The 15,538-nt window shown below is 38.8% G+C and overlaps 1 protein-coding gene and 1 pseudogene across 1 annotated transcript; one reads left to right on the top strand and one right to left on the bottom strand.

Annotated features, from left to right (window-relative positions):
• Positions 1 to 1,360: 1,360 nt before the first annotated feature.
• On the bottom strand, positions 1,361 to 5,708 carry LOC103346058 (protein Hook homolog 2 pseudogene; annotated as a pseudogene).
• A 5,347-nt stretch (positions 5,709 to 11,055) lies between these two features.
• LOC138844875 (short coiled-coil protein) lies at positions 11,056 to 12,816 on the top strand. The gene has a single exon (XM_070054966.2). The coding sequence runs from the start codon at positions 11,133 to 11,135 to the stop codon at positions 11,379 to 11,381; it is 249 nt and encodes an 82-aa protein (XP_069911067.1). The 5' UTR covers positions 11,056 to 11,132; the 3' UTR covers positions 11,382 to 12,816.
• The last annotated feature ends 2,722 nt before the right edge of the window (positions 12,817 to 15,538 follow it).

Genomic DNA, 15,538 nt, shown 5'->3' with positions numbered 1-15,538 from the left:
TCTTTAATCCATGTTTTAGGCCGGCGCCGTGGCTCAATAGGCTAATCCTGGTACACCGGGTTCTAGTCCCAGTCGGGGCACCGGATTCTGTCCAGGTTGCCCCTCTTCCAGGCCAGCTCTCTGCTATGGCCCGGGAGTGCAGTGGAGGATGGCCCAAGTACTTGGGCCCTGCACCCCATGGGAGACCAGGAAAAGCACCTGGCTCCTGCCATCGGATCAGCGCAGTGCGCCAGCTGCAGCAGACTGGCTGTGCTGGCCATTGGAGGGTGAACCAATGGCAAAAGGAAGACCTTTCTCTCTGTCTTTCTCTCTCTCTCACTGTCTACTCTGCCTGTCAAAAATAAAAAAAAAATCCATGTTTTGTGGATTTTTGTGTAAGGTGTAAGGTAGGGGTCTTGCTTCATGCTTCTGCACATGGAAATCCAGTTTTCCCAGCACCTTTTGTTGAATAGACTGTCCTTGCTCCAGAAATTGGTTTTAGATCCTTGATCAAATATAAGATGTTTGGATTGATTTCTGGTGTTTCTATTTTGTTCCATTGGTCTATCCATCTGTTTCTGTGCCAGTACCATGCTGTTTTGATCACAACTGCCCTGTAGCATGTCCTGAAATCTGGTCCTGTGATGCCTCCAGCTTTGATTTTGTTGTACAAGATTCCTTTATCTATTTGAGGTCTCCTGTGTCTCCATGTGAATTTCAGCATCATTTTTTCCAGATCTGAGAAGAATGTCTTTAGTATTTTGATTGGTATCGCATTGAATCTATAAATTGCTTTCGGGAGAATGGACATTTTGATGATATTGATTCTTCCAATCCATGAGCATGGAAGATTTTTTCCATTTTTTTGGTATCCTCTTCTATTTCTTTCTTTAAGGTTTTGTAATTTTCATCATAGAGATCTTTAACATCCTTAGTTAAGTTTATTCCAAGGTATTTGATTGTTTTTGTAGCTATTGTGAATGGGATTGATCTTAAAAGTTCTTTCTCAGCCATGGCATTGCCTGTGTATGCAAAGGCTGTTGATTTTTGTGCATTGAATTACTTCCCTTCTGAATTAAAAAGAGAGAGAGAGAGCAAGAGAGAGAGAGAAGATTTACCACTCTCAACCTGGGTAAGACACCTTTGGCACACCCTTAACCCTGAAGAACCAAACAGAGCTCTCTGGCCACACCCATCACAATCCTCTAAGGATCCATCAAAAGCAGACAGTCCACTTAATCTAGAGACATAGTATAATGAGAAAAACCACCACAGCGAAGAAACCAAAGAATATCTCCACAATGCCAAGCAACAAATGCAGAAACCAAGGAAACAAGAACAAGGAAGACACTATGATGCCCCCAAATGAGCAAGACACCCCGATTCAAGATTATGAAGATGATGAGATAGATGAGATAGAAGAAATGCAAGAAACGGATCTCAAAAATTGATAAGAACATTAAGAAGTTCTCAAAAACAAATTCTTGAACTACAGAAATCCTTACTGGACAGGATAGAAAATCTCTAGTGAAAATGAAATCTTAAGGAGGAATCAAAATGAAATGAATCAATTAGTAGAAAATGAAACTGTGATAGTGAAGAGAAATCATAATGAAATCAAAGATAAAAACCACACGGCTTCAGAGAACAGGGCCATCCCGGGCCACCTCTCTTTTCCCGCACCAAACGACGGACATGGGTGCAGCTGCTGGCCAGTGCCCGGGCGCTGGGCACCGTGGGAGTCGGAGGAATCCCGGGTCGGGCCGAGCCCTGGCTGGCCCGGGCAGCAGGCAGAGGCCCCGAGGCGTGTCAGTGTTTGTCGGTGGCTGGGCGGAGGCTCAGCGACCCCAGGCGTCCCAGCGGCGGGCGTTGGTGGCCAGACGCTGCTGGGCCAGGAAGGACTGGGCGTGGGCGGGTGCCCGCTCCTCCCCGGCGCGCTGCTGCAAGGCCATGCCATGTTATACCAGGCGCTGATGAGCAGCTTCTCCTCCTGCTCTCGCTGGCTTCGGCTCTTCTCGTAGTCCACCTCTGGGTGCCGGATTCGGACGTCCCAATCCCGGAGCTGTGACCTCAGGGCGTGCAGCTCTGGGGGCGGCCCTGCAGGGGGCCTCTGCTTAGGTTCCGTGCGCGCCTTGTCCACATAGCGGCGGTACCGCTCCTCCACGGCCCGCAAGTCGGCGTCTTTTTTCTGCAGGCTATACTGTAGCTCCTCAATGCGCCGCGCTGTGCTGCTGTCGCCCGGTGGCTCCAGTTCCTCGATGTACTCTCGCTTCCGCTGCAGCTCCAGGTCCGCCTCATGCAGCTTCTGCAAGTGTTCCTCTAACTTCCTCTTCAACAAGGTGGAATCCTCCGTCTTCCCGCCCTGATCCTGTAGGGCTCTCTGCACATCCTCCACCTGGCCCCGCAGCTCCGACACCTGCGCTGGCTCAGTCGCTGCTGGGTCTCCAGCGCATGGCGCGCGCGGTTGGCCTCCTCTAGGTGGCGCTGCAGCTCCTCCTGCTGCTCGCGGTTGGCCTCCTGCTGACACAACCGCTTATTCTCTAGCTGCAGGTGCACGAGGGTCTCCCTGAGCTCCGCAGGTGGAATCTCAGCTGCTAAGTTTTCCAGGGCTGGCGGCGTGGGATCCAGGGAAGGGTCAGCCTGGGTCTGCAACCCCCGCGGCTGCAGCTGGGCGCAACGCAGCTCCTCGTTGGCTTCCCTCAGGGAGTCTCGCTCCGCCAGCAGCTGCTCCTTCTCCTGTTTTTAATCTAAAATTATTTAAACAAAACAAATGAACTTGGAACTGTATCTATGGATGCATGAAATCTGTTCCTTTTATATTAATAAATTTTTCAAAAAATCAGAAAATCACTCTATGCCATTCTGTCATCTAAATCAATTACCTTATATAATTTTCCCTGCTTTTGTTCACTCTGTGCTACCCGAGACTGTTATTTAAAAATATTATGCAGTTTATCATTGTTATTTGTGGGAAAATTGGTCTGGCTGCAGCTTCTTTTGCTATGTCTGAAGTAGAAAACAAGAAATGATTTAGCATTTTGGCTAGAGTTACTACTATTTCATCTTTTTTTTTTTTTTTTTTTTTTTTGACAGGCAGAGTGGATAGTGAGAGAGAGAGACAGAGAGAAAGGTCTTCCTTTGCTGTTGGTTCACCCTCCAATGGCCACCGCGGCTGGCGCACTGCAGCCGGCGCACCGCGCTGATCCGATGGCAGGAGCCAGGTGCTTATCCTGGTCTCCCATGGGGTGCAGGGCCCAAGCACTTGGGCCATCCTCCACTGCCTTCCCAGGCCATAGCAGAGAGCTGGCCTGGAAGAGGGGCAACCGGGACAGAATCTGGCACCCCAACTGGGACTAGAACCCAGTGTGCCGGCGCCGCAAGGATATTAACTAATCTTTCCTCCCCTCTCTTCAAATGGGTATTAAAATACCAACCACCATACACACAACTTCATTCTATACAAAACAAATTACCTGAGGCCAGTGCTGTGGTGCAGCAAGTTAAAGCCCTGGCCTGAAGCTCAGGCATCCCATATGGGTGCTGGTTCCAGTCCCAGCTGCTCCTCTTCTCATCCAGCTCTCTGCTATGGCCTGGGAAAGCATGGGAGGATGGCCCAGGTCCTTGGGCCCCTGCACCCATGTGGGAGACCTGGAAGAAACTCCTGGCTCCTGGCTCCTGGCTCCTGGCTCCTGCTCCTGGCTTCAGATCAGTGCAGCTCCAGCTGTTGTGGCCATCTGGGGAGTGGACCAATGGATAGAAGACCTCTTTCTGTAACTCTGTCTTTCAAATAAATAAAATAAATCTTTCAAAAAAAAAAAAAAAAAAAAAAGATGGCCCAAGTCCTTGGGCCCTGCACCCACGTGGGAGACCAGGAAGAAACTCCTGGCTCCTGGCTTCAGATCAGCACAGCTCCGGCCAATAAATAAAATAAAATAAATCTTAAAAACTACCTTACACCTAATAAATATGCTGAGTACTTAAAATATTGCTATTATTTTTATCAAGGTAACCACCTTACACAACAGAGTTTTTGATGGGAAGTGTAAAAAAAAGAAAGAGCTCTTGCATAATGAGGGCAATTAGAAAGTGAAGCGATGCTTATCTGAGTGGATCAGAGCGAGACTTTCTGAATCAGTCAGATGGACAAGACTCATTCATGAAGTGTTCGTGGATCTTGCCAATAATAATAGATACATGCTGCCAAGACAAAAATCACTAACCTATACATAATTGAGTCTCTGAGATGAAAGAATACACCAGAACGGCAAGTATACCCAATATCTTTTAATGGAAGTGCCCCTCAGTCTCTTCTTCTTCAAACTTCAGTCAATACAAGCTCTCATTTTTGATTCACGCTTTCCTAATAATATTACGTTCTTTATCAAATTATGGTTCACAACATTAAGAACAAGGATTTGCCTCTGGCTATTATCTCAGAAAGGCAACTAGAAAAATGGTATCTATGTATTCTTAATTGGAGAAATCCTTTAAACTATTTTAAACTTCATGGAAATTCAGACATTATAAATTTATTTATTATCAAAGTTATTCCAAAATCCAAAGCCTAACTTATAAAAATGAGAATGCACAAATTGCCTTTTCAATTCTTGCTAGTTGTGTAACTTTGGAGCAGTTTTAAATGACTCTCTTTTCCAATTAGTAAACAGAAATTCTATTAACTTCTTCAAATAAGTATTGTAAGAAACAAATGACACATGTATGAAAATGCAAGGCACAATATTTAGAGCATGGTAGTAGATGTTCAGGAAAATATGTATTTTTTTCATTTTAACATTCTTCCCTATATTCCCAATTTGTATTGTAATTTTTCAATGCATTATATTTTCCATGGAATTTTAGAATACATTTATTCCACTCTAAATTGATCTAAAAACATGTTTGACCAGTGCAGTGTTCTGAGGAAAGGTACTATATCCAGATATTCAAAGATAAAGAGAAATCCATTGTGTGAAGTAACTAATTAAAGTCACTTTTGCTAAAGTGATTTCTGGAAATAGAATAGGTTACTCTGATTTCCTCCTATTCCTACAGGATGAATTATATCTTTACAATGAATGCAGAAGCAGCTTTGCTCTGCCCATCATCTGGAGAACAGCAGTGATGCCAGCCAAGATGCAGCCTTCCCCAGCTTCCCCAGGTCAAGCATTCAGCCTGCTTCAATGTGTATATCTAGAATAAAGGGTATGCTGCTTAGCCAAATGAGTGGCATTTTTTCTGTTTTCTCTAATTCTGGTAATTGCGAAAGAAGGAAATCATTTCCTACTCTGAAAAGATATAGCCATGGGATGTTAGGGGGAATTACAGAGTAAGAACTTCTGAAAAGCCTTTACTCAATAAAAGCAGTGAGAACACTGGCAAAAATTAGTATAATTGACTTCTTCAAAACTTGAACAACTAACCAAAATTTTCAATAATCCAGAGTGTTTTTTAAAGAAAATAATATTGATAAAAACAGCAAAATTTTATGGTATCTTGACATACTTTTTCAGTCCCCTCTTAAACTCTGTGGTAGCTTTGAAAATAGCACAATTTCTTAAAGAAAACCAGCAGCCTGGTTGCAAGTGTGGGTGCCAAATAAGATTGGTACTCCTCCAAAGTCTCATTCTCATAGAGTTGTCATTATGTTAACTGTCTAGTGTTTCTCAGAAGACCCCCCACACAAGGCCTGTTTGTCCTTGTCTCACAGGGATGTGGAAAATCACATACATGCATAGACTTGTAAATATGAGCATAAAAGACATGAGAGGTCATATATTTTCACCTCTAGATGACTTTTAAATCTACTAAAGCACACAGTGGTGCAGAAATATCAAGTGTCTGACTGAGTTTTAAAGGCATGCCTGAGCACACAGACTTCTTCAGTAAAGGCTGGGAGATTTTTTGGTTCCAGACATCTACAGAAATCTCTCTTGAATCATTAGCTAAGCACTAACCAGAACAAGCAGAAACTTCAGTGTCACACATGAAAAAGGATATAGATTTACAGAATTGGTTCAAAAAATTCATTAACAAACAATAGTAACAAAAACAAGCAAGAACAGCAAACACTGGGAAGCTGAGAGAGTCTGACTTTATTGCTAATATATTATTTAATAACTACCATTTTCAACAAAGCATTGCTAGACATGCAAAGAAATGGGGAGGTATGACCTATCCAAAGGAAGTAAAACAGTAGAAAATATTCCTGAGGAAGCCATAGCTATAGTCAACTTTATTAATTAACTCTTACAAATATGCTTATCCTGGATTGAGAAATGTTCCCCTAAAATCCACATCCACCAAGAAACTTAGATCATGAGCTTGCTGGTATATTTAGTTTACATGAGATCTTAATGGATTAAGATGGTAAAATAATACGCAAAGACAGACGTGGAGGTGGAATGATGCAGTTAGAAGCAACAATACCGGAGGACTGCAACAAGAAGCTGGAAGAGAGGCGTGGAGCAGATTCTTCAAGTCCTCAGAAGGAGCGTGACTCTGCTGACATTTGATTTTGGATATCTAGCCTCCATAACTGTGAGAGAGTAACTTTTTATTGTTGGAACCCACTGAGGTTGTGGTACTGTGTTACAGCAGCCCTAAGAAGCCATTTCAATATTTAAAGACCTAAAGATTAAGTTGGCCAAATAAAGTAAATTTTTATAAAGTATTAAAAAAAAGAGAGAGCATATTTCACCAAATATAGGCTGCTAATGAAAAAATAGAAATTACATTTTTGAGTAAAGATTCAGTAATTGAATATGCACTAACTAAATTGAAATATTCATTGAAGAGCATTAACAGAATTGAGAAAAGTTAGAAAAAAATGAATTAGCAGACGGAGTAGACAAGTTCCTTGAGATCATCGAACGTAGGAATGAGAAGGACCAATGGATAAACAAAAGCTGAACTATCCTCAGAAACTAATGGGATACAAACAAGTGTAACAAATGAAGATACTTCCAAAAGTTATCAGAGTATGGAACTAACACATTAGTTCATTTGGATACAAGAATTTTGAAATCCATTTAGAGTTTTTATCACAATACACATTTTTTTCCAAGGACATTACTAATACTTCCACACATACCAAAAAGTAGAGGACACATAAAAAGGGACAGAAAGAATATTTGTTTTTTCTGATGTGGTAGCTAATATATAGTGTACAAAAATGAATCACCCTGCATGTATAAAAGTAAAATTGACATCTTATGATTTGATTATTGCTTACAGCCCATTTTATACTCCTTTGGAACAGTGGTCTTTCTACTTTTTACTTGTTGAACACTATTGTTAGTGGTGCATTAAGCTTGCGGCTGTAAAGCAAATTGCAAGTCTGTTATTGCAAAAATAAAAACAGAAAGAGAGAAAAAGAAAGGAGAGAGGGAGGGAGGAAGGGAGTGTGGTTATGTTCTTTGAACTGGAACTATTAAACACATGAAATCTGTTCTCTATACTAATAAAAAGAAAAAGAAAGAATATTTAAAGACACAATGGTCAAAATCTTCACAAATGTAATAAAATATTAATCTGCACATCTAATAAGTCAGCAAATCATAGGTGGACTAAACTCAAGGAAATCAACACAAAGAATCATCATAATCAAATTGGTGGTAGCCAAAAGCTGAGAAGAATCTTGAAAGCAGCAACAGAAAAGTAACTGATAATGTGCATGAATTTTCAGCAATATTTAGAGGTGATTTAAGATGCGCAGAAGTTAGAGGCATTGGGGCAACACAGTCAAAGAGCTGAAAGAAAAGCTTGTCACCCAAGAATTCTGCATCAAGCTAAAATTACACTTAAAAGATGAAAGAGAAATTAAAATTTCTGAAACAAGTTATTGTCACTAGTTCTCTTTTATAAGAAATACTAACAGAGTTCTCCAAATAATTTAATAAAAGGCACTGATAAACATAATTAGATAGGTAGTTATTTAAAAAAGCATGATAAATGCCCTGTTGTTTGCAACTATTTTTTTCTTCTGATTTACAAAATAAAAACATAAAACAATAATTATAAATCTTTCTTGTGCATTCATGTATAATGATGTAGTTTGAAAATGATAGGACAGTAATTTCATAGTAGTAATATTTTTGTACATTATGTAAACTACAGTTAATCTGAAATAGATAATTATGAGTAATAGTAATTTTGATTTTCAGTAAAACCAGAATAAAAATATTCAAAATTGTAGCAAAATAAGTGATAATGGATTTAACATGGTACATTAAAAAACTATTTCATTTAAAAAGAAGGCAATAATTAAGAAATAGAGTAACATGTAAATCGTAAGATATATAGAAAAATAGTGAAATGATAGGTAAATCTTATATAACAATAATTGCATTAAACAAATTGATATTCCCTATCAAAAGTCAGATATTTAAAGAATCAAAAGTATTCAAAAAATGGTCAAGCATATGCTTTGCATAAAACACATACTTTAGATGGAAAGACACAACTCAGTTGAAAGTTTGGAAAATAACACATCACCCAAGTAGTGACCCAGGGAGAGCTGAATGGGCATAGTGTTATACAATAAAATATCTCAGTGCAGACTTTGTTACTACTGAATGTCATTTAATCTCCCAAGAAGATATGACAATTATATTTATAAATGAGCCTAACAACAAATCCCTAATACACATGCAGACAAAATAGGTAGACATGAAGCTGGAAAAGGGTAATTCAACAATAATAAATACATACTTCATTAATGACTAAAGTGACTAGACAGCAGATCAACCAGGAAATAAAAGATTTCATAGACACTGTAAATCAATTAGACCTAAAACGTATGACAGCAGAATTCAGCTTCTTTTAAAGTTGACACAAGGGTCAGGTTTTGGTGCAGTATTTAATTCTCTACTTCAAATGACCATAGCCCATACTGGAGTTCATGGTTTGAGTCCCAGGTTTTTGTCCAGCTTCTGCTAATTCACAACCTGGGAGACAGCAGATGGTAACCAAATACATGAGTCCCAGCCTCTGGGTGAGAGTCGCACTGAAATCCTGTCTTCAGCTTAGCTCAGTCCTGGCTGCTGTGCACGCTGGAGGAGTGAACCAATGAATGATACCCCCTCTCAGTCAGTTGCTCTACCTTTCAAATAAAATGAAGATAAATACTTAAAAATTTAAAGTGCACATGGAACTTTTTCCAGAATGAGTCATATAAGAAGTTGTGAAATAAATTGTAAGTTAAAAATATTGAAATCATTTGAGCCATGATCTCCAATCACAGGATGCTGTTAGGAATCAATAACAGAACAATGAGGAATTATCAAATATATATATATATATATATATATATAATTAAACAACATATACTAAAGAAGCAAAAGATATACCAGAGAAATTAGTACTTTGAGGTCAATTAAATCAAAATATTGTACAATATCAACCCTGTGGGATGCCAGATAGGTAGTATTTAGTAAGAAATTTATAGCTACAAATGTCTGCATTTTAAAAAGATATAAAATTAATACCCTAACTTGCCACCTTTAGAAACTCGAAAAATAACTTTTTCTTTTAAAAGATTTATTTATTTATTTGAAAGTCAGAGTTACAGAGAGAAGACACACGCACACACATACACACACAGGAGGGCAGGGAGAGACAGAGAGAGAGACAGAGAGAAGAGAAAGAGAGAGATCGCTTCCATTCACTGATTGACTCTCTAAATGGCCTCAACCCCAGGGCTTGGCCAGGCCGAAGTTTGGAGCCAGTGTGCTGAGCTAAGCTGAAGACAGGATTTGAGAATTCAGTGCGACTCTCACCCAGAGGCTGGGACCCATGTATTTGGTTATCATCTGCTGTCTCCCAGGTTGTGGATTAGCAGGAAGTGGTCTCCTACAGAAATTGCACTGAGTCTTTTTTAACACTACTACAAATGGCATCTAATGAGGAACATGAAGTTCTGGATGCATCCCCTGCGTTGTATGATGCTGTCATCAATTCCATTAGCCAGCAGTGGTTTTTTTTTTTTTTTAACTATAACTAGTGGATAATTTCTCTCTGTAATATTTAGTGTGAAATGACCATGAAAACCATGTAAACAGGAAGAGTACACACCTTACATGACCATCACAGACCTGAAACTACTGGACTCTATGGCTACACCAAATTTTCCAAATGAATTCAATCTAGGACTGCTTCCATTGTGAGAAGCATAAAAATATGCAGTTTGGTGAATCTGAAATGCTGTGGTGAACGTGTGAAGAACTATGAAATTTTAAATACTCATTCTTGCATACATAACAAAGGAAAGAGAATTCAGATGTTTTTCTTTGTAAGTAAAGCATGGGTCTTTGATAGAAGTAATTTTCCTCTTCTGGAGTCAAATGTGATAATTTTATAATTATTTATTTAAATGCATTTAGAATAAAAGCTCAGGATCACTAGCCATAATGGAAATGGAAATAAAATGCTCAATGAAGTATTACTTTACATCATTTAGAATGGGTATCACCCAAAAATTAAAAAAAAATGTTACTGATGGTGTGGAGGAAAAGAAACCCTGTACACTATTGGTGGGAATATAAACTAGTAAAAACATTATGGAAGATAGTGTGGAGATTCCTCAGAAATCTGAAAATACATCTACCACATGACTTAGCCATCTTACTCCTGGAAACTTACTCAAAGGAAATGAAATCATATAAAAGCTATCTATACTACCATCTTGATAGCAGTTCAATTCACAATAGCTAAGATATGGAATCAACCCAGACATTCACCCACTGACGAAAGAGTAAAGACATGGTGCTATTTATTTACAAGGGAACACTACTCAGCCATAAAAATGAAATCCTCTTTATCACATAATGGACACAATTGGAGACCATAATGCTTAATGAAATAAGCCACCCCAAAAAGACAAATAGCATTCATAACTAATATACAGCATAAAACGTAATGTATTATGAGTGGAATTGACATTTTGAGATTTGGTTATCATTTGTACTGCTTGTCAATACTCGAGGAACAGTGGTTGTTCTACTTATCACTTGTCAAATTCTTTATTTAGTGGAGGGTTAAGCTTGTGATTATAAAGTAAATTGAAACTGTATAATTGTGCCCCTTCCCCGGCGCCTCCAACGGAAGAACATTCATCAAGGATTTGGCATCCACGGCCCAAAAGTTTGTTATCCAAGATGATGAATGCTGACATGGATGCAGTTGATGCCGAAAATCAGGTGGAACTGGAGGAAAAAACACGACTTATTAATCAAGTGTTGGAACTCCAACACACACTTGAAGATCTCTCTGCAAGAGTAGATGCAGTTAAGGAAGAAAATCTGAAGCTTAAATCAGAAAACCAAGTTCTTGGACAGTATATAGAAAACCTCATGTCAGCTTCCAGTGTTTTTCAAACAACTGACACGAAAAGCAAAAGGAAGTAGGGGACTGATGTCCCTTCTCTTTCATGGAGTTGCTGCTGACCTTTTTTTTTCCTTTAAAACTTCGATAGATTCCAAAAGTTACAGTACTTTTATTTGTGGCTTCACTGAATATTTCGGAAGATAATGTCAGATGTAGGCAAAATTAACTACTTAACTAGAGATTTCCACAAGTTTGTGTATTATGTTAGTCTATGAAAATGTGCAAATGTATTGTAGAGACTTTATAATTAGAATCGCATATATTTATGACACTTGAAGATGAATGTTTTATCGAGTTTACTTTGATTTATAGGCTTAGCACTGTCTTTTATTATAGGCTTAGCAAGATATACAAGAAAAACCCACCATGTTGTGAAAAAGTGACCAAAATCATGTCCTGAATGCACAGTTTTATGTACCTGTCCACCATGTTGTGCCTCTGCTCCATTTGCCTCTTCCTTCCCACTCACTTCCCCAAGGAAAACAGTTTGACATTTGTAAAAGTAATTTTAATAGTTAATCATCTATGATGTAATCTGAACCCTAATTGTTGAAACTTAACCAAAATAAGATACTTTCTCAGCTAGGGCTTGTCATTTGTGATATTTAGTAATAAGATAGGATTGCTGGTTTCTCTTTAATCAATTGAAAACAGATGGAGGCTAAAAAAATGACTTTTCCTTGAAAGTAAATTGTCATGAATTTTAAAAGCTTCCTTTTGTACAAGATAATCTACTTGGTATCTGTAAAGATAGGCGTCCTAGTCATGTGTGTGCTTAAAAATAGAAAATCTTGAGGGAAAATAAACTAGGGTGTAAAAGTACTTGGTAAAACAGTAGTGAAACAAGTCCAGATGTTTTCACTCGAGAGTCGTGTGGTCTCTAGTGCAGAGTACCTATTTTGGGGAATATATTTGAAAATGGATTGTTTGACCTTACATAAGCCACCACCGGAAGAGAACAGTACAAAGAATTTGGTCTCAAGGTTTATTTGTAGAACCCAGCAGATCAACTGCAAAACTCCTTGAGTATATTAGTATCAGAATTGGGAGAATTTCACGGGTGCACTAATTGATAACCTTGCTCAGTATTTTATCTTACTTGTTCTCCCAGAATTTTCTGTAAAGTCGACTTGGTTTGCAGAGTTTTCATTATTCTTTAACAATTTTTAAAAACTTAGTTTGTAGACTGTTTGGTAAGGGAATAATCAATGTCAGAAGTATTATTAAAATGTTCTAGGAAAAGAGATCAAATAATATAGTTTATGATTACTAGATTTGACTACTTTTAATCATGGAATAATCTTATTGTAGAAGTGTAAGATTTGATGTATGAATATATAATAGTTACACTACAAACATTTTGCATCCCTTTTGTGACCTGATTGACAGATATTTAAATTGTGTTGCAATTCTGCTTTGCTGTTTAATAAAAAGCTGTTTCAGAAAAAAAAAAAACTGTATAATTGCAAAAATTGAATGAATAATAAAAAAGGAAGGAGAAGGTAAGGTGGGAAGTATCATTATGTTCTTAAAACTGTATATTGAAATACATTGTTTTCTCAGGTTTTATAAATATAAAATTCAGTAAAATATAGTTATCACTGAGACCACATATAATATCTTCAACATCCTTATAATCTCCTACTAGAGGAAACATCATCCTTTTCAGTAAGAAGAGAAATTGAAGGACTGACTTATTGAACATGCAGCAAACATGTTTTCCTCAAGTTGTTTGATTTTGCAAGCTTGCCTTTTGATTTCATCATTCAACATGGAATTTTGGTGTGCAAGCCTAAAATGTAGATATTAAGTTAATTATTCTCAGATATAACTTTTTTTTTTTTTTTGACAGGCAGAGTGGATAGTAAGAGAGAGACAGAGAAAAAGGTCTTCCTTTTGCCGTTGGTTCACCCTCCCGTGGCCGCCACGGCTGGCGCACCGTGTTGATCCGACGGCAGGAGCCAGGTGCTTCTCCTGGTCTCCCATGGGGTGCAGGGCCCAAGTACTTGGGCCATCCTCCACTGCACTCCCAGGCCACAGCAGAGAGCTGGCCTGGAAGAGGGGCAACCGGGACAGAATCCGGAGCCCGGACCAGGACTAGAACCCGGTGTGCCAGCGCCGCAGGCAGAGGATTAGCTTAGTGAGCCGCGGCGCTGGCCTATTCTCAGATTTAACTTTAAGAAAACACAAAATTTCAGCCGGCGCCGCGGCTCACTAGGCTAATCCTCCGCCTAGCGGCGCCGGCACACCGGGTTCTAGTCCCGGTGGGACACCGGATTCTGTCCCGGTTGCCCCTCTTCCAGGCCAGCTCTCTGCTGTGGCCAGAGAGTGCAGTGGAGGATGGCCCAAGTGCTTGGGCCCTGCACCCCATGGGAGACCAGGATAAGCACCTGGCTCCTGCCATCGGATCAGCACGGTGCGCCAGCTGCAGCGCGCCGGCCCCAGTGGCCATTGGAGGGTGAACCAACGGCAAAGGAGGACCTTTCTCTCTGTCTTTCTCTCTCACTGTCCACTTTGCCTGTCCAAAAAAAAAAAAAAAAACCACAAAATTTCTCAATAGACAGAAGATGGTACAATTATGTAAAGTCTTAGAAATTTGAATTTAATTGCATGACAAAATCTTCTAAGTGTGCTTTGTGAATAATAGGAATACATTCATTGCTTACTCAAGTTATTTTGCATGTTACTTTGAGTTGCTTTCCAGTTGATCATTTAACTTTTCAAATTTATGTACAACTCCTTGGTGTCTAGCTTCTGCTTCTTGTAACTAAAATAAGAATTAAGAAAACACAAATTTACAACTACCTGGTATAAAAATTCTCCTTACCCATATTTGCAAATAAAATTTTATTGCAACATAGCAGTATCTCCTCTCTTCCTATAGTTCATTGATCAAGTTGCACTGTAACTGCAGAGTTGATCTGATGCAACAGGGATAATGTGGCCCCGAATTAAAATGTTTCCATCTGGTGTAGAAAATTATTATTTCATGTCTCTATATAATTTGATATTAAAATCATGTGGCATGCCAATGAAAGTGGTGTCCTATACAAGATGCAATCAGTCCTTGTGCATACTACTGAAAATGACATCCAATGGGAGCATGAGTGTCAGAATACTTCCCCAGCATTGTATGAAACTGTCATCAATTTCATTAGACAACAGTGTTTTCCTTCTTCAAGTGTAATTTATGGATACTTTCTCTCTGTAAGACTTGGCTATATCAAATTTTCCAAATGCATTCATTCTGAGACGCTTCCTTTAAGGAAAGCGTAACATTATGCAATTTGTAGAATCAAAAATCCTGTAGCCACCCTATGGAGAGCTAGGAAATTGCACAGACCCAGTCTGGCTACATGACAAAAGAAAATGAATTCAGATTTTTTTCTTTGTGCAAAGCATGAATATTTCATAGACAAAACTTTTCTCTTCTGGAATCAACTGTTTCTAACTTATAATAATTTGCTTCAATACATTTACAATAAAAGCTGCATTTGAAAGCTTTTCTCATAATGCTTAGATCAATGTCTCAAGGAAGAAACTTTTGGTACAGTAAATAGTGCTTAATTTTATATTCAAGTTAAAATATCTTCAATCTATACAAGGAAATGTGATATGTATAATAGATATTCTTAACCTGAGGTTAATTTATATTCACACAAGGTTATCTCTCATGATAACAATGAAAACATTGTGAAATTGAATTTTAAATTATTTTACACTAGCTAGGTGACACGTTCTGAAAGGAGTCAGCTCTGATAATTGTCAAAATTGTCATAGAAGGAAAAACTAAGGTCAAAAGAAAACTGCTGTGTAAAGGACATGAACACGTATTTTTCAAAGATGAAATACAAATGACCAACAGACACATGAAAACATGTTCAGGATCTCCAGCTATTGGGGAAATCAAAATAGAAAGTGCAATAAGGTTTTACCACACCTCATTTAGAATTGACATCATCCAAATATTATAAAAAATGCTGGAGAGGAAATGGAGGAAAATGTACCATAATATACTGTTGGTGGAACGTAAGGTAGTGCAGTTAACATGGAAGCTAGTATGGAAATATCTCAGAAATCTGAAAATACATCTACCATAAGCCCCATCCATCCTACTTCTGGGAATTTACTCAAAGATGATGAAGTCAGCATATCAAAGAGTTATCTGTACCCCCGT

Source organism: Oryctolagus cuniculus, chromosome 13, assembly GCF_051225735.1.
Source record: "Oryctolagus cuniculus isolate XC-2025 breed Fujian yellow rabbit chromosome 13, ASM5122573v1, whole genome shotgun sequence".
Classification (NCBI taxonomy): domain Eukaryota; kingdom Metazoa; phylum Chordata; class Mammalia; order Lagomorpha; family Leporidae; genus Oryctolagus; species Oryctolagus cuniculus.
The sequence above is the reverse complement of the archived record's forward strand: the minus strand, read 5'-3'. Positions and strand labels throughout refer to the sequence as shown.

Coding starts and splice junctions, on each gene's coding strand:
- LOC138844875 (XM_070054966.2), top strand. CDS start 11,133: ATGATGAATGCTGACATGGATGCAGTTGATGCCGAAAATCAGGTGGAA.